At 39.0% G+C, this 27,726-nt stretch overlaps 1 protein-coding gene across 9 annotated transcripts in view; it reads right to left on the minus strand.

Annotated features, from left to right (window-relative positions):
• Positions 1-27,726, minus strand: part of LOC119863665 (neurabin-1-like) — an 89,375-nt gene that overhangs the window by 47,201 nt on the left and 14,448 nt on the right. For all 9 annotated transcript variants that reach the window (XR_006277994.1, XR_006277995.1, XM_043505286.1 and 6 more), the window contains exons 4-13: positions 27,187-27,307; positions 25,518-25,622; positions 25,167-25,287; positions 24,449-24,595; positions 22,611-22,664; positions 20,168-20,397; positions 11,462-11,558; positions 11,201-11,384; positions 6,771-6,922; positions 960-1,293 (exon numbers count right to left, since the gene is read on the minus strand). Coding sequence is in view for 7 of the 9 variants with exons in the window: in XM_043505286.1 (XP_043361221.1) it covers positions 960-1,293; positions 6,771-6,922; positions 11,201-11,384; positions 11,462-11,558; positions 20,168-20,397; positions 22,611-22,664; positions 24,449-24,595; positions 25,167-25,287; positions 25,518-25,622; positions 27,187-27,307 (1,545 nt within the window). In the remaining 2 variants the exon portion in view is untranslated. The remainder of the gene's footprint in view (positions 1-959; positions 1,294-6,770; positions 6,923-11,200; positions 11,385-11,461; positions 11,559-20,167; positions 20,398-22,610; positions 22,665-24,448; positions 24,596-25,166; positions 25,288-25,517; positions 25,623-27,186; positions 27,308-27,726) is intronic.

Below are 27,726 nucleotides of genomic sequence, written 5' to 3' on the forward strand. Positions count from 1 at the left end.
TCATCTAACTTCATGCTCATGATGTGAGCCCAAAGCCTGACATGATCTGAAGTCAGAGTACCATTTTAATTTATTTTCTGAAATTTTCAGCATCTTATATTTTGCAATTTCAGAGGAATCTAGTTTGTGTCTTTTGTTACCAAGCATCAGGTTCTGAATGCTAGAGGCTGTAGTATTACTTGTGTAATTACAGTTATCAGCATTTTCTTTTCTGTACTGTTTTTAAGTTCTTTATTCTATTATATTAAATTTAACAAATTTTTCTTTTTACCAAGAGTCTTGTTTGTTACAAAATACTGTGTCAGCTATTTTTCTATAAGAACAAGGGAAGAGTTATTTATTAAAACATCAAATGACATGTTTAATATTTAACCCCTAGATGCTGGGATGATAGTTTGCTTCACTGAGCTGTGTGTGCCTGTGCAAACTAGTCATCTTGGATTCACTGCAAAATTACCTGAAAATGACTCTTGAATGGTTTATTTCAAAATGGACATTGAATAAGACCCTTTTAACCACTTGGTTGCTGCCAGATGTATCAAGGTAGGGAAACTACCTCCAGTATTGCTCCAGGTATGAAATACTGGAATGCTGGCACTTCAACAGCAATGTAACATATATGGACTTTAAGAAGTACTGTCCTGCTCTGCACAGAGGCTGCCACTATTCAATCATCTGTATCTAAACCCTGTTCCAAAAGAATATAACCCACATCTCCATTTTGTAAAAAACTTTCCTAACCTTGCTACAGTATGGACTATCACAGTAATACTACATTGCTAAACATTTTTAACTAGTCTCATAGCATACAATTAATTTTACATTAAGAATACATTTTACATTAGAATAAGTAGCTTCTCCTTTTCTAGGCAGAGAATGCAATAGCTACTGTTCAACACTAATTTAAAAAAAATAGAGCATTTTGACCCAAAGGCCCTCAAAAAACCTTTATGACTTACCTTTGGCCTCTCTTCCTTTTCCTTTTGATTCTCTGTGCCTGACATTCTTGGAATATGATTGAGGTGAACTTGGAGTTATATCATCACTAGGAGGAGAATGAGTAGTACTCGTGCTGTTTTCATTGTTTGGTTTGTGTACTGGAGAAGAGTGAGTGGAAACAGAAGGACTTGACTCTAACAAACTCTCTGTGCTTTCCAGTGGTTCAGGCTTTTCAATCCTTTGATCTGCATCATTCAACTGGGATAAAGTTAGCTTTTCTGTTATTTCTAAAGACTTGACTTGATGTGCTGTACCAATTTCTCTATTGTGGACAGCATCCTCTGTATCCTCATCCTGTAAATATATTTAAAATAGAAGAGGTTATGGTAAATATAGTATGCAATTGTGCAGTCATAACATTTATGGTAAAAGCCTTTTTAAAAAAAAAGGCATTACAAAAATCAATCTTAAGACTTCATATGCCAAAGAAATTATGTCGACTGTTTTCTGTTAAAAACATAGTTTATCTTCCCTCATTGCACATGGAGATTGACTTTATAGACTATTTTAATTTTAATAAAAACAGACTGATCACATTCCTCAAGCTTTTATGATCTGAGCACATAGATTATACTGGGATAAGGGGCTTGCATACAGACATAATTATACTATCACAGTACACAGAGCAGTAATCAGTAAGTAAATTCTGATTTTATCAATCACTTGCAGTTATCTGGAGCGAATTTTCAACTCTCTCCTCTTTCTACATCTTCAAAAGCCAAAATTTCTTCTTCATCTGAACCAGTGAAACCCTCAGACATGCCTTTGTTATCTTTTGAAAATGGGGATTTCATTAATTGTGTCATCTTCCTAGGCTCCTCTCAGGTCAAACTAAATAATTCTACTAAAACCATTCAACTCCTGCCATGTCATACATTCCTGAAATTGTTTGACTAGCTTCCCCTCATCATCTGCATCAAGATCACGTTTTTTGACCTGACCTTCAAGGCTTAGCCAGAATGTTCTACTCACAACTCCAGTCTCTTTGCTCTTTCCCCTCTCAGTTTTCCCAGTGAAGTCGTCCCCTTTCTGATATCTGGTCTTTTTGACATCCACAGTGTGGAGAAGGGCTTCACCAGAATACACATGCCAAACATACAAAGAATGTTGACAGGATATTAAGGTGGAAAGCCTACATTCTGTTAAGAAAAAAAATTGGAAGGGTCTCTAACACTACTTTCTCTTTGCACAACTTGGTAAAAGGCAAAGCAGTAACTATGGCTTAAAACTCACCTTTTGCAAGCTTAAGTCACTGACACTAGGATAATGACCTTCCACATAAGAAATGTAAGGTCACAGAAAAGGAGTTGTCATCAGCTACCAGGTCTACATGAATATGTCACAATACAGAGTTGTATCCTTGATGGGCCAGTTTGTCCAGGTTGGTGAACACAAGCACTCCCAGCCTGTGCAGGAAGACTACTGCCAAGCATTTAATGAAAACATGGCACCAGTGCCCAAAATCACATTGTTTAGCAACAAAAAAAAACAAACAAAAAACACAACAAAAATCAAAAAAACAAAAACAAAACCCACACAATTTAAACAGGGACTGACAAAGAAAGGCAAATAATTTTAGAAAAAGGATATACTATGAGCCAGAATGGAGGTAAACAATGAGCCACAAAGAACTCCTTCTCCAGAAAGGGAAAGCAAAACTGGCTTAAAACACACGGGCAACAAAACATATAGCCGGCTATGTTCCCTCTAAGCTACGCAGCTGTCCAACAGTCAACCAAGTGCCACACACCTGACTAGCAGAAACAGGCACACCCGGGCAATGTGTATTCAGGTGCCCCTCCTCCTGCTGCTCTGCAGCTGCATTGCTCCTGTCCTCTGCCTTGGAGCTCCTGACCAGTTGCTCCCAGGACCCTCCTGCTCACTGTGCAGAGCAGGGGGGAAGAAGGAGGTGCTGATGTCAGGGTATCCCTCTCCTCTCCACCCATGTATCCCATCTATGCAGAGCAGGAAAGGGGAGACAGGGCTCAAGAGCAGGACAGAGCTGCTGTGATCTGAACAAGCCTTCTGATGGGTGCCTCTCTGCTTAAAAGAGACTGTGCATGGTCTCTCACTTCCTCAGCAGCCACCACACACCCACACCCTCTCTCTGTCACACAGAGTCTCTTTCACATTCACCTCCCAACATATACTTGTGTTATTGTTGTTGTTACTTCTTGGTACTTCCTGCAATACACATATTCGCTGTAACTTTATTCTTTCAAAGTGCTGTTATTTTAGTTTTTTGAATGGTCTATGCATTTAATAATTTTATTTCTCTCTTATGCTTAAATTTAATTCTTTGAGTAGTGAGTTCTAAAATGCCTAACCTGTCCTGGCTTAAGTAATTATATATTTTTAAAAAGTTACCATAGGGATATTATATTTAGTTTTTTGTTTCTACTGGTGGTGCACATCACCTCGATATTGGTACACATAAAATTCATTCCGCACATGCATAGAAAAAAAAAATAGAGGGAACATTGATAGCCAGGGGGCAAAAATAACATGCAATGTCTGCTAGTGGGTTTGGTCAGTGCGCTACTCGGACTACTGCTGCCTGATATGGCCAAAGAATGGTCTTTGAGCTTTGGAAGTTCTGTTGATTTTGGGGCTAAGTGAGTATTAATCTAGGACTGGAAAACCTGATGGCTTCAGACAAAGAAGTCTAGCTGCCGTCTAACACAATGGTCAAAATGATTCCTGGCTAGAGCAGGTGTGGCCAACCTGTGGCTCCGGAGCCACATGCGGCTCTTAATAAGTTAATATGCAGCTCCTTGCATAGGCACTGACTCTGGGGCTGGAGCAATAGATGCTAACTTTCCAGTGTGCTGGGGAGTGCTCAACCTCCTGCTCTGCCCCAGGCCCTGCGCACCGCATAACAGCTGGTCGTGGTGGGCGGGAGGCACTGACTGGCGGGGCTACCAGCGGGCAGGAAGCGCTGCAGGTTGGAGTGGGGGGAGCGGGTGGCTGCTGACATATTACTGTGGCTCTTTAGCAATGTACATTGGTAAATTCTGACTCCTTCTCAGGCTCAGGTTGGCCGCCCCGGGCTAGAGCTATGCCTTTTCGTTTCCTGAGGTGGAGAAGTATGAAAGGATAAAGCTGTGCATGTCACCACAATGGAGATGAAGTTCCAAGCTCATACAATTACCAAGAGCAGTGATCCATCCAGGCAATACTCTAAGAACGTAAGACAGGGAATAGAAACTGAGAAAGCCTAGCCACCGTTAAACTTTACTGTTGGCAATGCAAGGCTAGACAATAAAATGATTTGAAACTATATGATATTCTCTAACATGTACCAGAATACTATATTGACATCCTCCTTCTTGTGAAGTTAAATGGCCTTTACAAAGTGGAGACAGATTTTATTTTAAACCAAGTTTTGGAAGATAGAACATGCTACAAAAGGAGAATTGAATGTTAACAAGCATGCATATTTCAAACAGAAAAAATTACCAGACTACTTGTTTAAATTTATCATTTATATTCACATTAACAGTTTTCAGAGTAGCAGCCGTGTTAGTCTGTATTTGCAAAAAGAAAAGGAGTACTTGTGGCACCTTAGAGACTAACAAATTTATTAGAGCATAAGCTTTCGTGAGCTACAGCTCACTTCATTGGATGCATTTGGTGGAAAATACAGAGGGGAGATTTATATACATACACAGAACATGAAACAATGGGTTTTATCATACACACTGTAAGGAGAGTGATTACTTAAGATGAGCCATCACCAGCAGCGGGGAGAGGGGGGAGAGGAGGAAAACCTTTCATGGTGACAAGCAACGCTTCCTCAGCTCTCATCTCCTAATGCCCCTACTCTACTTGCACTACATTGGTGACATCTTCATCATCTGGACCCATGGGAAAGAAGCCCTTGAGGAATTCCACCAGGATTTCAACAATTTCCATCCCACCATCAACCTCAGCCTGGACCAGTCCACACAAGAGATTCACTTCCTGGACACTACGGTGCTAATACGCGATGGTCACATAAACACCACCCTATATTGGAAACCTACTGACCGCTATTCCTACCTACATGCCTCTAGCTTTCATCCAGATCATACCACACGATCCATTGTCTACAGCCAAGCTCTACGATACAACCGCATTTGCTCCAACCCCTCAGACAGAGACAAACACCTACAAGATCTCTATCATGCATTCCTACAACTACAATACCCACCTGCTGAAGTGAAGAAACAGATTGACAGAGCCAGAAGAGTACCCAGAAGTCACCTACTACAGGACAAAGAAAATAACAGAACGCCACTAGCCATCACCTTCAGCCCCCAACTAAAACATCTCCAACGCATCATCAAGGATCTACAACCTATCCTGAAGGACGACCCATCACTCTCACAGATCTTGGGAGACAGGCCAGTCCTTGCTTACACACAGCACCCCCAATCTGAAGCAAATACTCACCAGCAACCACACACCACACTGCAGAACCACTAACCCAGGAACCTATCCTTGCAACAAAGCCCGCTGCCAACTCTGTCCACATATCTATTCAGGGGACACCATCATAGGGCCTAATCACATCAGCCACACTATCAGAGGCTCGTTCACCTGCGCATCTACCAATGTGATATATGCCATCATGTGCCAGCAATGCCCCTCTGCCATGTACATTGGTCAAACTGGACAGTCTCTACGTAAAAGAATGAATGGACACAAATCAGACGTCAAGAATTATAACATTCAAAAACCAGTTGGAGAACACTTCAATCTCTCTGGTCACTCGATTACAGACCTAAGAGTGGCTATCCTTCAACAAAAAAGCTTCAAAAACAGACTCCAACGAGAGACTACTGAATTGGAATTAATTTGCAAACTGGATACAATTAACTTAGACTTGAATAGAGACTGGGAGTGGATGAGTCATTACACAAAGTAAAACTATTTCCCCATGTTATTTCTCCCCCCCACCCCACCGCCCACTGTTCCTCAGATGTTCTTGTTAACTGCTGGAATTAGCCTACCTTGCTTGTCACCATGAAAGGTTTTCCTCCTTTCCCCGCCCCGCTGCTGGTGATGGCTCATCTTAAGTGATCACTCTCCTTACAGTGTGTATGATAAACCCATTGTTTCATGGTGTGTGTGTGTGTGTGTGTGTGTGTGTGTGTGTGTGTGTGTGTGTGTGTGTGTGTGTGTGTGTGTAAAAATCTCCCCTCTGTATTTTCCACCAAATGCATCCGATGAAGTGAGCTGTAGCTCATGAAAGCTTATGCTCAAATAAATTTGTTAGTCTCTAAGGTGCCACAATGTTAACAGTTGTTTTTCAAAAAAGATTGTTTTTAAAGTTATGCACAGAGGATGAACTTTGATGGAATTGTTCACCCAATCTAGCATGAGAATCTGTGATATTTCTGCACCATCTGAATAAAGTATGTCCAAGATTCCTGGTGTGCTGCACTTCCCGATACAGTACTGCAGTATTAAAAGTAACATTTATCACAATATTTATATACTTATTTCCCCATACTTACCTACTTTGTATGATTATTGAAATATTAAATACAAAATAAGAGTCATAAGTTTTAGCGGATCTGATCTGCTTTAGTTTGAGAAACTAAATAAAACTGTGTTGAACAGCTTACACATTTCTAGCTTAATGGTAAATAATTCTTTAGTGGATTTACTGATTCTAGTCAGTAGTCACAAAGTAGAACTTAATTTTGGATAGTTATTTAAAATGGTGAATATAAATGAAAACAGTGTACTGAATATATATATATATTATACATAGATATCGGTACCTGTAGATCTGATTTCTGCTGTCCATTTCCAAGAGATTCTTTTAGCTTTGATCGAGAAGGTGGCTGACGTTTTACTTTCAGAGCAAGCTGAGCTTTTGCTTTGTGGGCACTAGTATCTAATCTTGGAGTATCCCCCATAAAAGTATCAAAATCTGCAACAAACATAAAACACCTACAAAATGTTGTGCCAGGAAAAATCTCAAACAAATTAATCTTAGCAAAAGTCAAGTATTTTCTGTTACTTTCAGTATATATCTTCAAAAGTAAAAACAAAATTTCTCTCACCTGCTAATTGTTTACCATTATGACAATACAATTTTATATGAAGGGTGTGTCCCTATATTTGTCAGTCAGACATGTAGTAGCTAATCTGAAAGTAGGCTCTTTCAATCTCTTTTCCTACTACAGGCATTTCCTCACTCCCACCCTCAAGCGGAGAATTTCCTAAACTACAGAAAAACAAGTTAGGCTCCTCCAAGTTTTCCAAAGAACCACCTTCCCAGAGCCTGACACCGGACCAGCAGCAAGAGATCATGAAAACCTGATCTCTAATGATTTGTAGATTCTCTGACAGTTTCTGGGCAGGAAAGGAAGGGCATCTGGATTCAGAAGAACCAATCTCAACATTTTTAAGAATGGAGTAAAACATTGGCAGTAACTGATCTGTAAAACCCTCTTATAAAAAAAAAACTGGTACTCCATCATCATCCAAGATTGATTTTTGCTCTCCTAGACACTGAGTGTCTTAGTGAGGTTGGAAACTAAGTAGCCTATTCCCTGGGGGAAACCCCATTAGGATTTTCCAAGGAATGAAAGGGAGGGGTAGGACAAAGAGCAGAGAAAGAAAAATTAGCATTTGGCCCAGTTCTCCCTTCTTCAGGATTGGGGGAGAAGGGGAGGGAGAAGGATGATCCCATTGAGAGGCAGCACACAGGTCCCTAGAAACAATGAAGAAGAGGTTTAAGTGTCCTATTTCAGAATCTTCTTTGGAGAAGATAGGAAGGGAGCCCCAAAGGAGGAAGAGATGAACAATCCAAAATTAACCCAAGCAATGGCTCTTGGTGAAATCCCACAAGCTGATGAATAAGGAGGAGCCTGGGAGGTCTCAACCTCCAGGATGATCTTTGTTGTGATCCTCTGAGGGGGTGTCCTCCTCTTTAATGTTTGGTTCTTCTTCTGCAATCAGAGTTCCAGAACTGAAGGAGGCTATTAAAGTATGGCAGGGGCATCCTATTCAGAGTCAGTCATTTCCCTCTTCCTCCTTACACTCATCATAGCAGAACTGTAGAAGAGGTTTGGGGAGAAGATGGACACACTGAACAGTAAGGACTCACTGCAGGAGTTGAACAGGATGGGCTTTTTTTGGTATCTCTGCTCTCCCCTCTTCCCCTCCCCGATTCTTTTTAAAAAAAAGTCTTAAAACTTCTTCTGCTTCATCGGAATTCTGAAGTACGGGATCTCAAGAAAACACAACCGCCACATCTAAAGACTGGGCAACTGCAGCTGTTCCAGAAAGAGGCAAGAGAATAAATGGCAGAAGTCTGCCTGCCTTTCACAGATGGGGGTGGGGGAGACTAGGCACCAAAACTCTAGTTCTGGATTGGTTGCTACTTGCTTGACAGATGAGAGGACACATATCAGACATGTGACAAAAGCTGGTAACTGTTGCAGATGCCATATGCACTGATATACCATTACATGTTAAAAGTTGAACATTTCACCTGTTCATTCCAACACCTCAAATTATTTTTTTTTTTTAAATAGGGCTTGCATTTCTCCTTGGAGGAGACCATCCAGGAACTTTGAAGGCTGCAAGTTGAGGGCAGTGTACATGAGTGACTGTAGAAATTCCACTCCACCATTTTTTTAAGAATCACAGAGATGGCCACTCAAATCCTATAAAATATGGATGCATCAGAAGAGGTATTTCTAGTACATATAAGGAAGTATTAAATGCCATAGTACAAGGCATTATTAGTAAGACCTCATCTAGAATACCGTGTACCATTCTGGTCACCCATGTTCAAGAAAGATGCATTCAAACTGGAACAGATGCAGAGAAGGACTACTGTGATGATCAGGAGACTAGAGAGTCTATTTGAGAAGAGATATTCTCTCTATAAATAAATCAGGAAGGTAAACACTAGTTAGGGAGAAGAAATAAAGGATAATGTTGGCAGAAGAACAAAAGGGTATAAAACTGGCTATGAATAAATTTAGGCTGGAAATCAGAGGAATGTTTCTAAACATCAGAGGAATGAAGCTCTGGGACAGCCTTGCAATAAAAACAGCAGGGGAAGCAACCTAACCAAACATTAAGATGGAGTTTGTTAAGTTTATGAACTGGATAATATGATGGGGTTGCCCGCAACAGCATGGGGCTGCATTCGATAACCCAGGAGGTATCTTCCCGTCCTTTGTTGAACACAGGAGCCATTATTTGTTTCAGACTTTTTTAGGCCTCCCTCAGGTAGCAGCTAACTGCAAATCTGTCTCCTCCACTCCTCCTATAAACACTCCGAACTACACAAAACTTCTGAAACTGGTATGGTAAACCTTGCAAATCCCAATCCCACAGCAACTTTTTACAGGATGTTCTCATGTTATCTTTAAGTCTCACCAGTCTACCCTATTAGACCAAGAATCATCATCAACTTAGGGCAACAGTTCTCAGCCTTTTCCAGGATCCCCTTCCCTTATTTAGTACTATGGGAGGGGTAGGATGGTTTTGACCTCGATACCCATTTGCAATCTTGAGCTTTAGAACTCATGCCTTTGAGTATTAAAAAGAAGCATCCCCTGACACACACACACACACACACACACACACACACACACACAGAGTTTTATTTCCACTTTTTTCCTCTAATACCTTGTATTTGTTCACTTCCACACTGTCCAGTGTCTAAATTGGCCCTAACGGCTAATGTGAAAAGAATCTACTGAAGTTCTTAACAAACCCCTAAACGGTCAAAGATGACCAAATTTGCACATCTTCATAAATAAAGCTGACCAAAGTCAAAAAGTCATCCCAATGACCTGATGGGAGTTTAAACATCTTTCTACAGGTATTTAAAGGGAACTGCTAAGTGCTGGATTGTCTGGGGTAGACAAAGCAAAGCAGAAACTAGAGGAGAATATTAGATTCAGTCTCTCTCCAGGGTTAGCATTCTCTGAAATCTCTCCTGCTCATTTCTTTGTATCCAAGGAAATAAGACATGGTTAATCAATCACATATAGGTATTGGAGTACAAAACAATCATCTTAACAAAACAGGGACAAATAGGAGACTCTAGAAAATATACATGAACCTAGAAAAAAAAATGTCCAGCAATGTTTTCCTTTGGAATATGCAAATAAGCATACTTTGAATTAGACAGATGAAATATTCATATGGCTGACAAATTTTCATCCTGTAAAAACTTTAAGGCATTGATTTGTTTAGTCATTTAGATCCAGCATCAAAACAAGTCCATCCATCCTTCAATACCAAGCAAATAGATGTAGATTCCCTGAAGTCCACAGACTGTGATTGGAACAATGCTTTCCATGAAGACGTGCAAAGCTATAAATAAAAAAAGATGCTCCTTTGGAAAGATTCTCAGGAAAATTGGATAAGTCTTCTGATCACCAAGCAGAAGATCAGGAAATGGGGTAACACTGCATTAGAAGCTTCTACTAATTTAAGGGTTTCTGGAGAGCCTGTCAGATCTCAATACTTGAGTCAATTGGGTAAAGTTATTTACTAAAAACTCATAAGATCTTCACATTGAAAGGAAAAAAAATTATTCCATTCAGACTTGGTGCTTTTATGACCTGGAAACTGTATTCTCAATGGAGGACACAGGATAAATGAAGTTACCTCAATCCAAGAAGCCAGTTTCCCAGAAAATAATGACCCAAGACATTAAAGTAAGCAAATACACTTCCTCAGGTTGTAGCAAAGGTGTTGCCAAAAAAGTGTGTCTTTTTCCTCTGTGTTTGTACAGCATTCTGATAAGATCCCAATCATACAAATATTGCCCATCATGTAAACAGTCTCTTTCTAGTACATTAAGAAAACTTCAAAGAGCCATTCAAAGTAGAGCTCAATGCTCGTTTAAAAACCACCAATTTTTTTCCAGGGTACTTAAGAAAATGCATCACAGCGTCCAATCTATACACTTCTTTTCATTAAAATATATATAATGCTCCATTAAAAAGGAGCAGTGTCAACTTTGTGCCCATCACTTCTCACACAATCCCCAAAATCCAGTATAGGTACAAAACATTTTCTGTACTATAGTGAGGACTAAGAAGAGGTTTTTAACTCTCTCTTTTTTAAATACACAAACATAGCTCTCTTCCATCACACACTTATTTGGTTACAGTCAATACTTCAGAGAGTTTATTATCACAGGTTTTTATCTCTTTATTACTGCTCAACTTACCGGTATCTAAAGAAACTAATTTTTCCACTGCTGATGGCTCTATTTCTTTTGTATTTTCTTCTTTAATCTCCGAGCATTCATTTAGTTTTTCTGGACTTTGAGAGGCAGTGTCCAGAAAAATGCTATCACCAATCATATAAGGTATTCTCTCATATATTTTTAATTTGTTCTGAAGCTCTGAAATCTGCAAATGTTAAAACAAACATTAGATACAATTTTCTCATTCTTGAAAAGTGGCATTAAATATACCATATTGCCTACCTCCTCTTGCAATATGTTCAGTTGTGCTGCATGCTTCTTGTCTCTCTCTTCAAGAACCCTTGTATGATCCTCCTCTTTTTTCATAAATTCTATTTCTCTAATGGGGAAAGATACAATTGTACTGCAACGTTAGAAGAGTTTCAGCTAATAAGGAAACATTAAAATTGGTTATTTATTGAATTATTTACTGAATCCGATGAAGTGAGCTGTAGCTCACGAAAGCTTATGCTCAAATAAATTTGTTAGTCTGTATCCGCAAAAAGAAAAGGAGTACTTGTGGCACCTTAGAGACTAACACAGCTGCTACTCTGAAATCTGAATTAAAATTAATTATCCTTGTTGCAACGTCACTATTTAAACACTGCAAATGGCCATCACACAACTTCCAGTAACAGTGTTCATTATTTTTGTAAGCCCTCTCTCCCCTCAAGTATGTGCATTATAAATACCAAAGAAAAACAGGAATTATAACTGTAAAGTTTACTCTGGGCTGAAGCTTAAAATGCAATACAAGGCCAGTGAACTTTTCCACCCTTAAGATGCTTTAGAAAATTCCATTTGGCTATTTTTACCTGTAAAAATTGAAGCTAATATGTATGAGTATAAGATGTTATGTGGATACAGAACCCAAACTATTGGAACTGCTCTGCTTTTTCTAAGTTTTACATAAATAAGATGGTGCAGATGCTGAAGTATTCTATATGCATTCCATAGGTTGTGATAAAGTGCCAGTATCCTGTCAACTTCCTTTTTACACCCATCCGAGTGAGTCTGTAATGGCCTGCCGTTTATGCAACAATAAAAATGATCCTGAAATTGCCTACTAAAGAAAGCGAGAAGGACAAAAGCAAATTGCCCCAGGGGAGAGAGGGAACATCTTAACAGAGGTTTTAGTACCGTTATACAAGGCACTGGTGAGACCTCACCTAGAATACTGTGTGCAGTTCTGGTCTCCCATGTTTAAAAAGGATGAATTCAAACTGGAGCAGGTACAGAGAAGGGCTACTAGGATGATCCGAGGAATGGAAAACTTGTCTTATGAAAGGAGACTTAAGGAGCTTGGCTTGTTTAGCCTAACTAAAAGAAGGTTGAGGGGAGATATGATTGCTCTCTATAAATATATCAGAGGGATAAATACAGGAGAGGAATTATTTCAGCTCAGCACCAATGTCGACACAAGAACAAATGGGTATAAACTGGCCACCAGGAAGTTTAGACTTGAAATCAGACGAAGGTTTTTAACCATCAGAGGAGTGAAGTTTTGGAATAGCCTTCCAAGGGAAGCAGTGGGGGCAAAAGATCTATCTGGTTTTAAGATTCTACTTGATAAGTTTATGGAGGAGATGGTATGATGGGATAATGGGATTTTGGTAAGTAATTGATCTTTAAATATTCAGGGTAAATAGGCCAAATCCCCTGAGATGGGATATTAGATGGATGGGATCTGAGTTACTATAGAAAATTCTTTCCTGGGTATCTGGCTGATGAATCTTGCCCATATGCTCAGGGTTAGCCGATTGCCATATTTGGGGTCGGGAAGAAATTTTCCTCCAGGGCAGATTGGAGAGGCCCTGGAGGTTTTTCATCTTCCTCTGTAGCATGGGGCATGGTTGACTTGAGGGAGGCTTCTCTGCTCCTTGAAGTCTTTGAACCATGATTTAAGGACTTCAATAGCTCAGACATGGGTGAGGTTTTTCATAGGAGTGGGTGGGTAACATTCTGTGGCCTGCGCTGTGCAGGAGGTCGGACTAGATGATCAGAATGGTCCCTTCTGACCTTAGTATCTATGAATCTATAAATCTATGAACAGCGAAATAAAATAAAGCAATACCACTGTGCTAGAGAAAACCAAGCAACTAGAAGAATCTGACTGAAAAATAATATTTGCGGAGCACATAAACAACACAGAAGGGGTTCAGGTCAGCCAGAGAGAGGTAATAGTGTACGTAACACAGCGTGGAGCTGAGAGCCAGAATGTAAACAGACATATTCATGTTATGTTTGAGCTCCAAAGCAGGCAAGCTTCAAAGAACAGGAGAGGGACCTTTCAAGACACTTTTAATTGTGTGAAAAGGCACAGGGTAAGAGGTGGTAATTCTAGATGTGCACAGTGGAGGTAAACATCACAAACTGCACTCAGAGAAGCAGGAAGTGCAGAAACTGCATTGTTCGCTCACAGCAACACAAAAACATGCCACAGGTGTGTTTTGCACTATCAGACACTTCCAAGTGGACTTTAGGAATAGCTCAAATTTCAGTAGTCTACCCTGGAGAGAAGAAAGGCATTAATGATCATTGCTATATTTGAATAAGAGCAGACTATTCACAGCCTCTTAAGAAGCTATGGCTGATATTTAGATACCAATTACAGACTGAGCCAGAGATAGTTTTTGGCTCGATCGGGACTTGCTACGGGGACTCGGACCTTTTTTTAAGAGGCCTTACGTGAATGGATCATGGGTGTCTCCTTGGGATCTGCTCCCTTCGAAGTAGAGGGTTGAGGTGAGGTCTCCGGCTGTGACTTAGGTGGTTGAAGGACAGACTCTGTGACTAGGAGTTTGAGCCTCAGATCTCTGTCCTTTCTGGATCTGGACTTCAGTTGCTGACATAAACCACACTTCTGTGGGATATTTCTCTCCCAGGCAGCAGACGCACTTAAGAGTGTCTGTCAGTCACTGCAATAAATTCCTTGCAACTGAGACACTTCTTGAAGCCCACGGAGCCACCCAAACCGGGGCTTGAAGAAAGAACCAAGTCTTTTCTTTTTCTGGACAATGGCCAAATAAAAATGTAAAGGAAGTACAGGAAGAAAAGAGGCTTCAGAAGGAAGCTAAAAATTAGTGATTTTATCAAAAGTTAACAATCGTGAACAGACAGCTAAAGCTCCGTCTCTAACCAGGGATGGTTGAGAAGAAACTGAAAAGGGTTCACTCACACACACTGGTTAGCCTCGTGGCAGAGCACAGGATGGACTGAATAGACATTGCTATCAAAGATCTCTGATCAGCAGTGCAGGGACGCAGACATACATACAGTGGAGCACCTACAGGGACACTACTCGAAGAAGAAATGTATGTAATCAATATTTAATTGATTAGTAAATGCCCTGTTATTAATTTATTTAGCACCTCGGGACGTCAAACGGGGATTATGACCCCGCTGTGTTCAGCACCATGCAACAAAGAGTTTCTCTTCCAGAAACATCGGTTAGAAAGAAACTATGGGAAAAAAAACAGGAGAAGTATTAATGTAACTGACGTTATCTGATTAAAATATGACCACATATATCACTGTTGCAACCACTGTTCTATATTTGCAACAAATCTTGTACAAAATGTGGCATGTAAGATGTCTATGGAGAGATTAAGATTTGCTGAATATGGTTAGGCTATTTGTATGCATGTATCATTTTTGTATTTGAAGTTATGAGTATTGGCTCGATACCTGTATTTCAAATGTTTGCTCCTGGTGTAACACCCACAAGGTATTTAGCCTGCAAATCTTGAAGGGACTAATCAAATTAAAAAGCTCATTGAAGAACACTTAACTCACAATAGAAGACACCTATCCACTGTTAATAGAATTTCCTGCCAGGATTAAGTGAAGTCATGTATGTATATGCAACTTGCTTATGTGATTCCAAATTCCACCTTGTACCTGTAATTTTCCACTAGCAGTGCTGAGGGCTTTGTTTGAAACAATGGCACATTGTTTGTGCACATTCCCTCCACATGGCAGAAGCTATAAAAAGTCCTGGAAACACCTCTATTTTGCCTCTTTCCTGCTCAAGCCTCTGGACTATGAACTTATACTAATGGGAGCATTCTAACCAAGGGACTGAGGACCTTCCAATGATCTGGAAGCAGCCAGAGACTCAACTTAAGCCAGCAGTTTATTCCATCACTGCTAGAAGCCTGAACCAAGAACTTCGCATTTACTGTATGCATTTGATTTCTTTAACCAATTTTTATCTCTTCCTCTCTCTCTCTGTGTGTGTGTGTATGTATATATATATATATAACCTTTAGATTTTAAGATACTAAAGGATTGGCAACAGCGCAATTTTTGTGTAAGATCTGAGTTGTATATTGACCTCGGTGTGTGACTGGTCCTTTGGGATCAGTTATTTGTTATTTGATTAAATTGGTTTTAAAGAACTACTCATATATAAGTCTAGTGTTTTTGGTGGTGATAGAAGAACTAGAATGCCTAAGGAAACTGCTTCTCTGACTTCTTGTTAGTCAGTGTGGTGAAACAGTTTACTTTTGTTGCTGGTTTAGTATATCTCATGGGAGAATAACTACTAATTTGGCGTGTATCTGCCCTATTCTCAGGAGTTTATCCTGAATTTGGTATTCTCAGTTGTGACCCACAAAGACACAGCAACAGCAACAAGGATGGAGAACGGTATTTAACTCCTTCAGCCCAGCCTACATGCAGAAGAAGTCAAGTTTTTTATTTACGAGTGCTGAAGCACTTTTATCACAAAGCCAACCCTCTCTGCACCTCAACGTGCTACCCCTTTATTTCCCTCAGCCCACTAGATGCATTATTACATCCTCTTGTTGCATAACCACTGGCATCAGCTGTCAGTCTATTCTTCAGCAGGCTGCAGAGTAAAGATACCTTGCGGCAGGGATATCTAATTCCCAGATCGGGTGGGGTGTACACGCTAGCTCTGATTGACCTTGTATGCTAAAAACAGCAGTTTGGCTATGGCAGCACAAGCAGCAGCTCGGGCTAGCTGCCTAAACTCATACTGAAGATCTCAGACAGGATTGTACTTGGGCTGCTAGCCCATGCTGTCGTAGCCACAATGCTATTTTTAGACCCCCCCCATTGATCAGAGTTAGTGTGTGTACAGCTAAATGAGCTGGAAACTATATCTTCCAGCTGCCAGTATAGACCTGCCCCAAGGCTATGTCTGAACTATACACTTACTTCGGTATAACTACGCTGCTCAGAGGTGCAAAAAATCCACCCCCCTGAGTGACAGTCATACTGACCATAACACCCTGTATAGCTAGCGCTATGTTGGTGGGAGGAGGTGGAGTTATTAAGCTGACAGGAGAGTTCTCTCCCATCAGCTCTGAGCATCCTCAGCAGAAGCGCTGCATTAGTAGACCTGTCCTACGTGTTATAGCAAGTCCATTAATAACTCTGGATTGCTCCCCACCTTGTGCCCCACCTCCCCCAACATCTGACTGACACACACACACACACACACACACACACGTGTGCGCGAGACGTTGCCCTTTCATTATCTGAAAAATATTGAGGAACAAACAAAATAAATACAATTCTGGAAATCAGCTAAAGGCCATTCTCTCAACCTCTCTCAATACAAGAGGGTAAATGGTTAGTCTTCAAATATTTCAACATTTACTTCTGTATATTCTAACTACATATCAAAATTACATAAAAAATGTCAAGGTTTCAATGTCAATCACTCAAAAGTTAGGAAGCACCAGAAATGAGATTCTCCCTGCAGTCTTAATTCACCGTGTGCATATACAGCATGATACAAGCTTTAATTACATGATTACATACTACCCCCATCCCCTCAGAACAAGAGGATCCCTGCCTCATTCAATACATGGATGGTGCTCACTACATATTTCTTTTTATCCTTATCATTCAGTGAATAGCCACAGAGGCCTTACTTATTGCATACCATCCTGACTCATCAGTGAGTACCTAGTGACAGACAGTCAACACTGACTATAGTATCATTTATTTCCTTATGGATTTTTATGGTAATTATCACCATATTACTTGAATGCTTCACAATTTATTTTCACATTTTAAGAGGTGAGGTGGAATTATTATCTACATTTAAGAGATGGGGGACTGAGGCACAGGTTAAGGGTAAAAATTGTCAGAAGTGTATACTGTAATTCTGGGTGCTCAATTTGTGATATCTGAAAAATCAGGTCCTGGAGCATTTAGCATTTCATAGCCCTTCATATGTTCAAAGCACAGCTCCCATTGAGTACATTTGTTGTTGAGTGCACTCAGCACTCTACAAACCATGCCCCAAGTGTCTCAAGATAAGCACCCAGAAAACAAGGAGCACATAGTTAGTGGCTGGCTGTTGAACATTCTAGTTTAGGTGACCTGCCCAGCATCATATAGGAAACTGTTACAGAGACAGAGATAATCCACTCTTCAGGTGGTATTCATGTGGAAGAGCTGCACGTGGCTCCGGAGCCAAAAGCTGGCCACCCCTGCCTTAGCACAATAGAGTCCTGGTTCATGACTGTTGCTCCTAGGCGCTACAATAATACTAGCGCAGGTTGAAACTTTAGAGCCACACAATAGCCTTCTACCACTTGAAGTAACATAGGTTTCAGAGTAGCAGCCGTGTTAGTCTGTATTCGCAAAAAGAAAAGGAGTACTTGTGGCACCTTAGAGACTAACAAATTTATTTGAGCATAAACTTTTGTGAGCTACAGCTCACTTCATCAGACTCAAATTTGTTAGTCTCTAAGGTGCCACAAGTACTCCTTTTCTTTTTGAAATAACATAGTAATTGGTAGCAGTAGTAAGTTATCATCCATGTGGACCAGCCATTAGCAAAGGATAAGACACACATTGCCTGCAAGTCTCACAACTATTTGCTAGACAGCATATGAATTTTGGGGCTTAGGAATCCTGGGTTCTATAAGCGAGTATGTCTATTGGTTACAGACCCATCAGCCCTGTCTCCTCCAGCATGTCCCCTTCTGACACTGCTCGTGTCCCCAATTCTTATCTCCCCAGCGTGTCTGTGCTCCACTGCCAGTATACAGCCTGACCCATCCCTCACTCACAATACGAGTCTTCTCCCCCTTCCTGCTTATTTCCCTTCTGCATTTGAGTCAGGCTGTTGCTGTTTTCTCCTCCACGCTGCTGGGACACCAGCAGGGAGAACACTGCAAGAACAAGAGAGACAGACAATCTCCCTACTTTCAGATCCAATGCCTGGCATCACAGCAACCAGGGGTAACAACTGAAGGAAAGAGTCTTGCTCAGACACTGCAGTCCTGGACTGCAACATACTCAGTGCACACAGAATGTTTGGAAAATTTTGCTTCCATCTTATAAACAAATCTCTATAGAGTATACGTGAACAGCAATTTTCAGAAACTTTTAATTTTGGATGGATTTTCACAGGATAACAAGAAGCACCTCTCTGAACACAAGAAAACCTTCATGCTAATTTCAAGTCTGTCTTCCAAAACATGGAGGGTTACACTTTCTCATGTACCCATGTCCACACCCTACACGCTATCGTTATAATCTTTGTACAAATACACCTGTAAGGTATCATTTGAAAATTGATAATTTGCTGGACAATCGTGTCTAATAAAACGTGTGGGTGAGAAGTTAAGATTTCTCCGTACGTTATTAATACATGTTCCAAAACACAGCTCTACCCAAACAGAATTTGGCAAAGCAGGTCCATCCTAAATAAATGAATGTGTGCTATGCTTAATTTGTATTTAAGCAGTAAACAGAATCGTCAAGCTGGAAGGGGAGGGAAAGGAAGCTCCAACAGATCAGAAAAAAGGAGCAGGGAACATCCTTCTACATAGACTTTTTTGTCTCCTGATACCCAGCTGGAAATGTTTTTCAAAAGGGGTACTGAAACTATAAAAGGAAGGGCAAACACCCCAAGACACCCCTCTCTCCCTATGGCATCCACAGCACCTGAAGCAACAAAGGAAGCATTCATTGGATTCTGAGAGAAGGGGTCCTGACCTAAGAAGTTTTGTCTAAAGACTGTTGAGAGCATGTAGTGAGAAAACTTTGCTTTGAATTTAACACAGTTTAAGATAAAACACAAATGGTACCTATCTTTATTTTTTTTGTAAGCATTTCTGACCTTTTAGCCCCATTACTTGTACTCGCTTAAAAATCTCTCTTTTTAGTTAATAAAACCTGTTTTATCTAATCCAGTGTGTTTAAACTGAAGTATCTGGGAAACTCCATTTGGGTTGGCAAGTTGTGTGATTATTTCTATTAAAGAAATAACAGACTTTATATAAAACTTGCATTGTCCAGGAGTACAGGACATGCATATCGGCGGGGGGGGGGGGGGAGAGGGAGGAATCTAAGAATGGGGGTATGTTGGGGTCACCACGAAGGGTTGTGAGGTAACCAAGGCTGATAAGAGCCAAAAAGTGTGGCTGCAGCACACACACAGACATAGTGGGGAGTGACTTGCATGCTGGAGGCTGTTTATGAGCAATTTAAGCTAGAGGCTACAGCAAAGCATTTTAAAGGGTATCCCAGGTTAGAGGACAGAGGTGATACAGCTATTCAGTCTGGATTGTACCATGGTATACTCAACTAAACCGGTATATACACAACTAAACCGCTGTTAGAATTTTTAACATTGTTTTGACAATGTAATTTTTCCTACCCGCATTCGCAGAAAGAGCTGAACCATTTTGACGAAACTTCCCCCCCAAAAAAGTCAGCCTTTGGCAGGACTAGTGGCGTGGAGAAATTCAGCATGAATGGTTAAAGTTTGGAAGAATTATAAGCAACTGGAAACAGTATCTTATAATGAAAAGTACTAGGCAACCTTAACTAGAAGTGTTGCTATTAGCTCTACCTACAATGTCAGGCATATGGAACCAAAAAAAAAAAAAAAAAAAAAAAAAGAGGACCAGTTTTTTAAAATCTTTTCATGAAATTATTTCACTTCAGTGTACTTACTTCTGTTGATAATCTTTAAGTAATTTCTTGGCCTTGTTGTATTTCTTCTCCAGGGCATCATACTGTTCCTGAGTTTCTTTAAGATGTTCATTTACGGTCTTGCATAAACTTTGTGCCTCTAACCAATAGGTCTCCAACTTCTTAATTTTCTCTTTGCTCTCTTCTAAAGTTTGCTGAAGCTGGGATTTACTTGACTCCCATTCAACTTTTTCAGCTTCAGTAGTTTTTAACTTGAAAGGAAAACATTCAGAACACTTAAGAACTATACCTTAAGATAAAAGTTAAAAATCAAAACAGCTGCTTAAATGAGTATAAGTAGATAATAGCTACTAACTTACTAAATCAATCTCAGCAGTATTCAAAGCAAGACCTTTAATAAGTATACAACCTTTCATACAGTAGTACTTCAAATGCTTTAAAGTCTCTTTATATAGATATCACTTCAATACATCCATCTCTTTCCATGCTGTGTGAGTTTTACAAATCCAAGTCAACAATCTCCCACATGGTACAGAAGTGGAGGAAAAAAACCAGGCAGCTGGTCCAGCCTATTTCCTTATTAGTGTACCTTCTTGCCAAACAGATACCAAAATTAAAATAACCCTGATTTTCAGCTTATATTAACCTTGCTGGATATCTAATTTCCTGTTAACTTTTCTGTGGAAGGTCTACCTAAAACAGCAGAATAAGCCATCTTGTAATTTACTAATCCTTTTCAATTCTGATCTTAGACCATGCACCTGATACCACCACATTTCCGCTTTAAAGCCAATGGGAGTTTTTTTGAACTGTTTAATTCCCAAAAGGAAAGCAAATCATTCTGGAAAGTTGCTAGCAAAAATGCAAGGAAAAAGGTATTGAATCAATCTCTTGCCCTAGGAGGTCAACAAAATATAGTACCTAAGAGCCTTGATCTAAAGCAGCAGTTCTCAACCAGGAGTCCAGGGGCCACAAGCAGGTTTCAGAAAGTCCGCCAAAGTAAGCCAAAGAGCTGGGCCAGCGTTAGCCTCACTGGGGCTCATGGCAGAAAGCCAAAGCCCAACCGCTTGAGGCCACGGGCAATTGCCCTGCTTGCTAACCCTTAATGCCAGCCCTGTTTTTTAATCTACCATATATGCAAAAAAAAAATCCTAGTGGTGACAAAGCTGGGACGTGGAGTTTTTATAGCATGTTGGGGGAGGGCCTCAGAGAGAAAAAAGTTGAGAACCCTTGATCTACAGAAGGTACAGACACTACTGCTCAATGTTTTCCCCTTCCCCTGCCTCAGTATTTTCCTACTCGTTGTCAGATTCCCTAGCAAGTCACTAATCCTGCAAATAGGCCATCATGCGTGGAATCCCTATACTTTCTCAAAACCCAGCAACACGAGGACAACTGCAGGACTGGGACCTAGATTTATGTTTCTATTAAAGTTTCCTGTTTAATTTTAGTAGTAGCAGCATTTTAGTGTTCCTTCGAACGTTTAAGTGAGAAGTATTGTCTTTTTGGTTTAAAAATAATTCTCTTGATTTCCTTTCTGTCATGTTGGAATGTAAATTTAACCAGTTATTAAAGAAACGTTCTAGAGTTCCAAATATGTGCGTGCTTAGTAGTGTATCTCCACACATGGCCATGGCCCAGTTGTCTAGCTTTCTGTGCCAAGGCTGAAAGACATGCAGCATACACCATTGTCATGTGCACAGGATGCTGATGAATGCCCTTCTGGAGACAGCAATAAATGGGCAAAATTCACCAGAACTGGTTGTAACCTGGCTCACTGAGTAGAATGAAGTAGAGACACGCTGCTGTACTTTCTCCACACCCTAAGACCAATATTTCTGTACATAAGAAAAGGGCTGCTCAGAGCTCCCTGTCACCACCTCCTCTAACGACATGGAAAAGATGAGACAAAAACTTCTCTTTCCCAGAGCACCCAGAAACTGTAAGAATGCTGAGCTAGCCCTCAGCCCAAGAGAAGTTATGTGATGTGCCCTCTCATCCAAGAAGTTTGTGTATTTACATCAGGGCGGGGGAGGGGAATCTCCACACCAGTTCCCCTTCCTATAACACTCCAAAAACTCCTTCCTAGAAGCGACCACTGGCCCCAAGTGGAAAATACATCCACTGCTCTCTAATTTCTACACAAAGGCACCTAATATTTATGAAACATCAATACTGAACTGAGGCAAGTTTCTCTACACTGAACTATTCAATTCAATAAATTCTACTTTAAACAATATTATTCAAGCATTTTATTCTACTATAGAATTTCTTCAATTTGTGTAATCCATAATTTAGGTTTACGAATTTATGTCTAGTGTGCCCAAAGTACATAGTGCCCTAGCCTTAAAACAAACATCTACTGACCTTCATTTGGTTTCCAACTTTTTTGCCTCTAAACAGTAATCCTAACATGAACAATGTGAACATTAAAGATTGCAAAACTTTAAAAGAAGTAACTTACTCTCTCTTTTAACTGGTTAACTTCAGCTGTTGTTACTGCATGCTTTAATTGTAGCTAGAATGAAATGTAATAGTTTTGTTAAGAAATATACAGAAAAATATTTGAAAGATTATTGCAAGTTTGTTACTAAATATTTAAGGCCTGATTCTCTTCTCACTTAAGCCAGTTTTACACTAATGTAAATCCATTCACTTACTCAATAAAATTACTCATGATTTTCACTAGCATAAAAGAGGAGAACAAGGTTCATATACTTTATATGTTTTTACAAAATTAAGCTCCCAGTTTAAGAAGAAAAGGTTTATACGTCTTATGGTGTGCATATTTGCTATTAAAAAAAAATCAAATCATGACCACCTGTATTTGAAAAACCTCACAAATTAATTTATGGAAAATAGCTAAGAAAAGCAAGCAAACTAAAATCATGTGAACATGCCAAAAACACTGGAAGTCAGTAATGCTTTGTAACTGGGCAAATAGTAAATGCAGACAAGTGAAAAATGCAGTAGTTCTGGGTCTTTTTATTTAAGTTCATAAAGATCATCATGAAGTATTTTTATATTAAGCCGTATGTTCAAGGAGCAAGACTTCAGTATCAAGAGGCTTCAGTAGATTACAGGGGTACATAAAGGCTTCATTTAAGTCAAGTCATTTAAGTTACGTACATAAAAGCTTCATTTAAGTCATTGAAGGCAATTACAACAGTATGTCTTGAGAAATCTGCTATTAAGTATGCATATATAAGGGAAATAGCAAATTTGTTGAAGACAACCTCTCAGATTTTAAATCTTATATATATATATATATAAGACTTAGAAGAAACAGATGTCTAAGAGACACAGAATACCAAAAGTATGTTGAAACAAGTGAAATTATGAGTCTGAATACCTGATTTAGATTCATCATCAATAGAGAATGGATTTCCACCTAGAGATATTTCCCATCATATCCCCAAGTGTATAAGGTATTTATGCATGGATGTCCCATTATGGTCTATCAGATTCTCACCATGCTTCCCCAACCTATAAAATTGGAAGTGGTCTTCAGTCTGGAGTCTGTAATGCAAACTCCCTCAGTACCACCAAGAAAATCAGCTTCACAAAGCCTCTAATAAGTCCAATCCTCATTAGAAAGCATTTGAGGCACGTAGGGAGAAGCATCCACCACTGTCACCATGGGGTGGCAAAGCTCTTATGCAGGGCATATTTTTGCCCAAAAAGCAGTCTGCAAAAATCAACTTCACACATACTTATTTACAAAACAGTGTGTAAACCAGGTTATGGGAGAGGGCTATAGTTCAGATGCCCTCAATTTTTGTTTAGTGTATGGGAATAATATTCCTAGCTTTGCCTCATATACCCTTTCAAGAACTCCCACACTACACTGATGGGGTAGACAAAAAATCAAGCCAAAGAAGATGGTTACTCCTATGTCTGGAATATGTGAAAATATGCATTAGTTTGAGTTAAGTAGAAAAATTGATACATTTATATGATGAGATTTATTTTTACTTTGATCAGCTGAAGCTGGGACCATGGTACACCGGGAAGGCAGAATAAACAAAGCCCTATAATTTCTGATAGTCAATGTCTTTTGATCCAATACTCTGGAAGCTTTTTTTTAAGCTTCTGAAACATTTGTTTTCAATTTTATGTACATCAATTTTGACAAAATCCCCAAATTTAAAAAGTCATTTGCAAGAGGCCTTTTTTGTCAGAGGAAAAAGAAGAATATGAGGAGACAGGACACAAAGGAGATTAATACCAACTTTCGATGACCCAGATGCTCTTCAGTACACCACATAAGATTTGTAAGAAACTTAGGCAATGTTATTGTACCTCTTTAAATTTAAGAAGAAACTGTGCTGAATCCATATCCAGTGGCAAATTCAGATCTTCATTTTCAGGAAGATAAAAGACTTCCACAGACTTTCCATGTAAATGTGACTCAAAAGCGTCGTCTTCATCATCATCATAATCATCATCCTAACAAGATATAAAAACATTACTTTAGTAAAGTAAAGCCCAGACCTTTCTTTAATGGTAAAAATCTATTTTCTTAAACAGTCTTCAAATAACCCAAAATCATAATTACATCACTTCTGTTGACTAGCAATTGTCCTCTTTCCCTTGTTGGTTGAGCAACTTATACTTATAATGTACTGTTAAGGTAATCTGCAAACATTTTATATAAAAATTCCCCAAACAGAAAGGGTAAGAAAGAAACAGCTATCCCAAATGTCAGTTGATTTTTAAAATTAACTTCCTCTCTTCAGGTTCCCTTGAAGTTTTCTCCCAGAAGACTGTGTCCTGCTAAGATAGGATACCAACCTGAGGCCTGTTGGGAGTGTATTAAGTGGCATTATTATATGGAGCGATATTACAAAGTTCATACATTACTATTATCATTTTTAATCAAGTTGCACCTTTTCACCTTTATCCCTTAGTTGTCTGGTTCAAAAACATTTAGTCCATTTTTTGTAAAATATTTGTAAGTCATGGTTAAAAATACAGAATTACTTTATATACTATATAGCTATTTTATTGGTAGCTATACCTGTTCTGTATCATCATGGGCATAGTGTTGCTCATATAGGCATCTCTCTTGCTCTAACGTCTCACTGATAAGACGAGCTACTTCACTTTGAGTCCCAGGTTTCTCTCTTCCAATTAGAAACCTATAAGACAAAAAACCAAACAAATTAAAAGGTAGTATAGGGCAAGTGTATGTTTAATATATGGTAGCCTGTCACTTATCTTTGGTGACCACTTATGTTAAATTTATATAAAAACATTTTACACAATTTGCTGCTTCTTTCCCTTCATCTCTGTTAATGAACAATTTATTCCTAAGTATTTTTTAATTATAAAATATATGTATATATGTTATATATAAAGAAACACATACCTCACACTGCCTTTGGTGTTTTTTAGCACAGTGGCTGCAAAAAGCTGAGTTACTCCTACTAAACTTATACCATCAACTTCAACAATCTGATCATTTACTTGGATTCTGCAAGACAAATCATTCAATATTTAGCAATAAAGCTGACAAAAAGATTTTGGTTTAACAAATTATTTGCACAACATAAATTGAAATGATTAATTCTATGCGATAAATATCCCTTTAAATTCTGCAGTATTTAATTTGACAATTTGCTGAGCCCCAGCAGGTTAACAACTAAAAAATTGATCTCTTGTCCCTTGACTCCAATGAAGTTAATCTATTTTAAATTTGTTTTATATTTGCCTTGATATTTTCAGCAATTTACATTCTTACTGGAATTTTGGATTTTCAACATTATTCTTGTGGGAATGTTTTGTACATGCATATGCTGCAAGTGTTTTCATTGCCGCTGTAGGCAACCCTAACTTGTGCCTTGTAAAGGTGATAATTGCTTGTGGATCTGAGATATATAGTTACTAAAAAGCAGAAGAGAAAGCTGAAACAATCATATAGTCACATGAATTCATAAATAATAAAATATTCCTACCTCTGAAGAGATAACTGTATCACAAGCGTATTAAATTATAGTATTTTCAAGAAGTACCATACTACAAGTTTCTAGATCAATGCATTTGTCGAAGGTGTCACCATGCAGGGGTGGGTAAGCCACCTTTTTCCACAGGCATTGCCAGTAAAGTAAGTGGCATAGGTGGAGAAATGCCCTGCAAATGCCCTTCCCTAAAGCCTACCACTATCTTGGTGAACAGAGAAATCTAGATTTAGTTTTGCTTATTTTGGAGTAGACTTCATAGGTATGTTTACTGATACCTTCACAGTTTAAGTCACATCACTTGAAAAAAGTCCTAAATTAAGTTAAATCAAATATTAACTTTTGCAACATTAGACACAGGAATTAGCAAACTGAATCAAACCAACAGTCTATCTAGTCTATTATGCTCTGTCAGCTGCCTACAGCAGATGCCTAAAAAAAAAAAAAAAAAAGGTGTAAGAAACCTTGTTTGAACAATCTCACCATAAGGGAAGATTCTTCCTAATCAGATAATCAATGACTGGCCTATGCCTGAAAACAATTTATTTTCTTTTTCTTAGAGTAATTGTGTACAAGATGGAAGATAAAGGGTGAGATTTGCAGCTAGTGTAAATCAGTCTAATGCCCCTGAAGTCAAAACTACTGTGCTGATTTACACTAGCTAACAAGTATAACATGTTCAGAGTTTTGATATGTCTACTAAGGCTTTTTCATGCTGAACTGACTACCAAAACGATGGAAGATCAAGAAATCGGAGATGTCAGATATTAAAATATGCTGTACTGTATTATGTCCTCCTGTATTATGTACTTTGGGATTAGAATAATTTATAATAAGATTTGAGAAGTTAAATTCAATGAAAATTGCAGTTCATTATCTGATTAAAGTCATAATATTGAGACCATAATACCATCAGTTTTTTGCATTCTAGGTTTCTATAATTCATATGCTGTTCATCTAAAAAGAGAATTACTATATTACATTTTATATATATATTTTACTGAAGAGTCCTTGACTGTAAATCATTTTTGCAAAATCTGTTAGTTAGCAAAAGTTTGAGCAACTTGAATGAAAACTCACCGTCCATCTCTTTGAGCAGCTCCACCTTCAGTTATTGTTTTTACAAAGATTCCCAGTTTTTCCAGTCCCTGATCTGCACCAACACCCATTCCAATAATACTAATGCCTAGGCCACTGTCACCTATGGGACTCAAAAATTCTAACATTAGCCACAATACATTTTAAAAGGTAGTTTTCATAAATTATTATAGTCACCAATGAGAAAACACATGTGCTATTCCTTGTCTTCATCTAACATGCTCACTGGCTTGCTGTGTCTCCCCCTTAGTATTATTTGCAACATAAAGATAATTCAGACTGGCTGTTTCCAGTAAGACTACAACCCAACAGACTAATACAAAATCATACTTAATTAAAATGATCCAGAACAGCAAAAACTTTACATCTCCATTATGAAAGTCTCTGTGTGTTGTGGAAAGAGTTTAATATTACTATTCTATCTTGGCACCCAACTTAGGAGGCCCCCACACTGTAGTATCTGATAACTTCAGACTGAATTCTGAAGTTTTAGGGGTTTGAGCTACTAATGGTTCCCATTTT

This window comes from Dermochelys coriacea, chromosome 11, assembly GCF_009764565.3.
Source record: "Dermochelys coriacea isolate rDerCor1 chromosome 11, rDerCor1.pri.v4, whole genome shotgun sequence".
Classification (NCBI taxonomy): Eukaryota; Metazoa; Chordata; order Testudines; family Dermochelyidae; genus Dermochelys; species Dermochelys coriacea.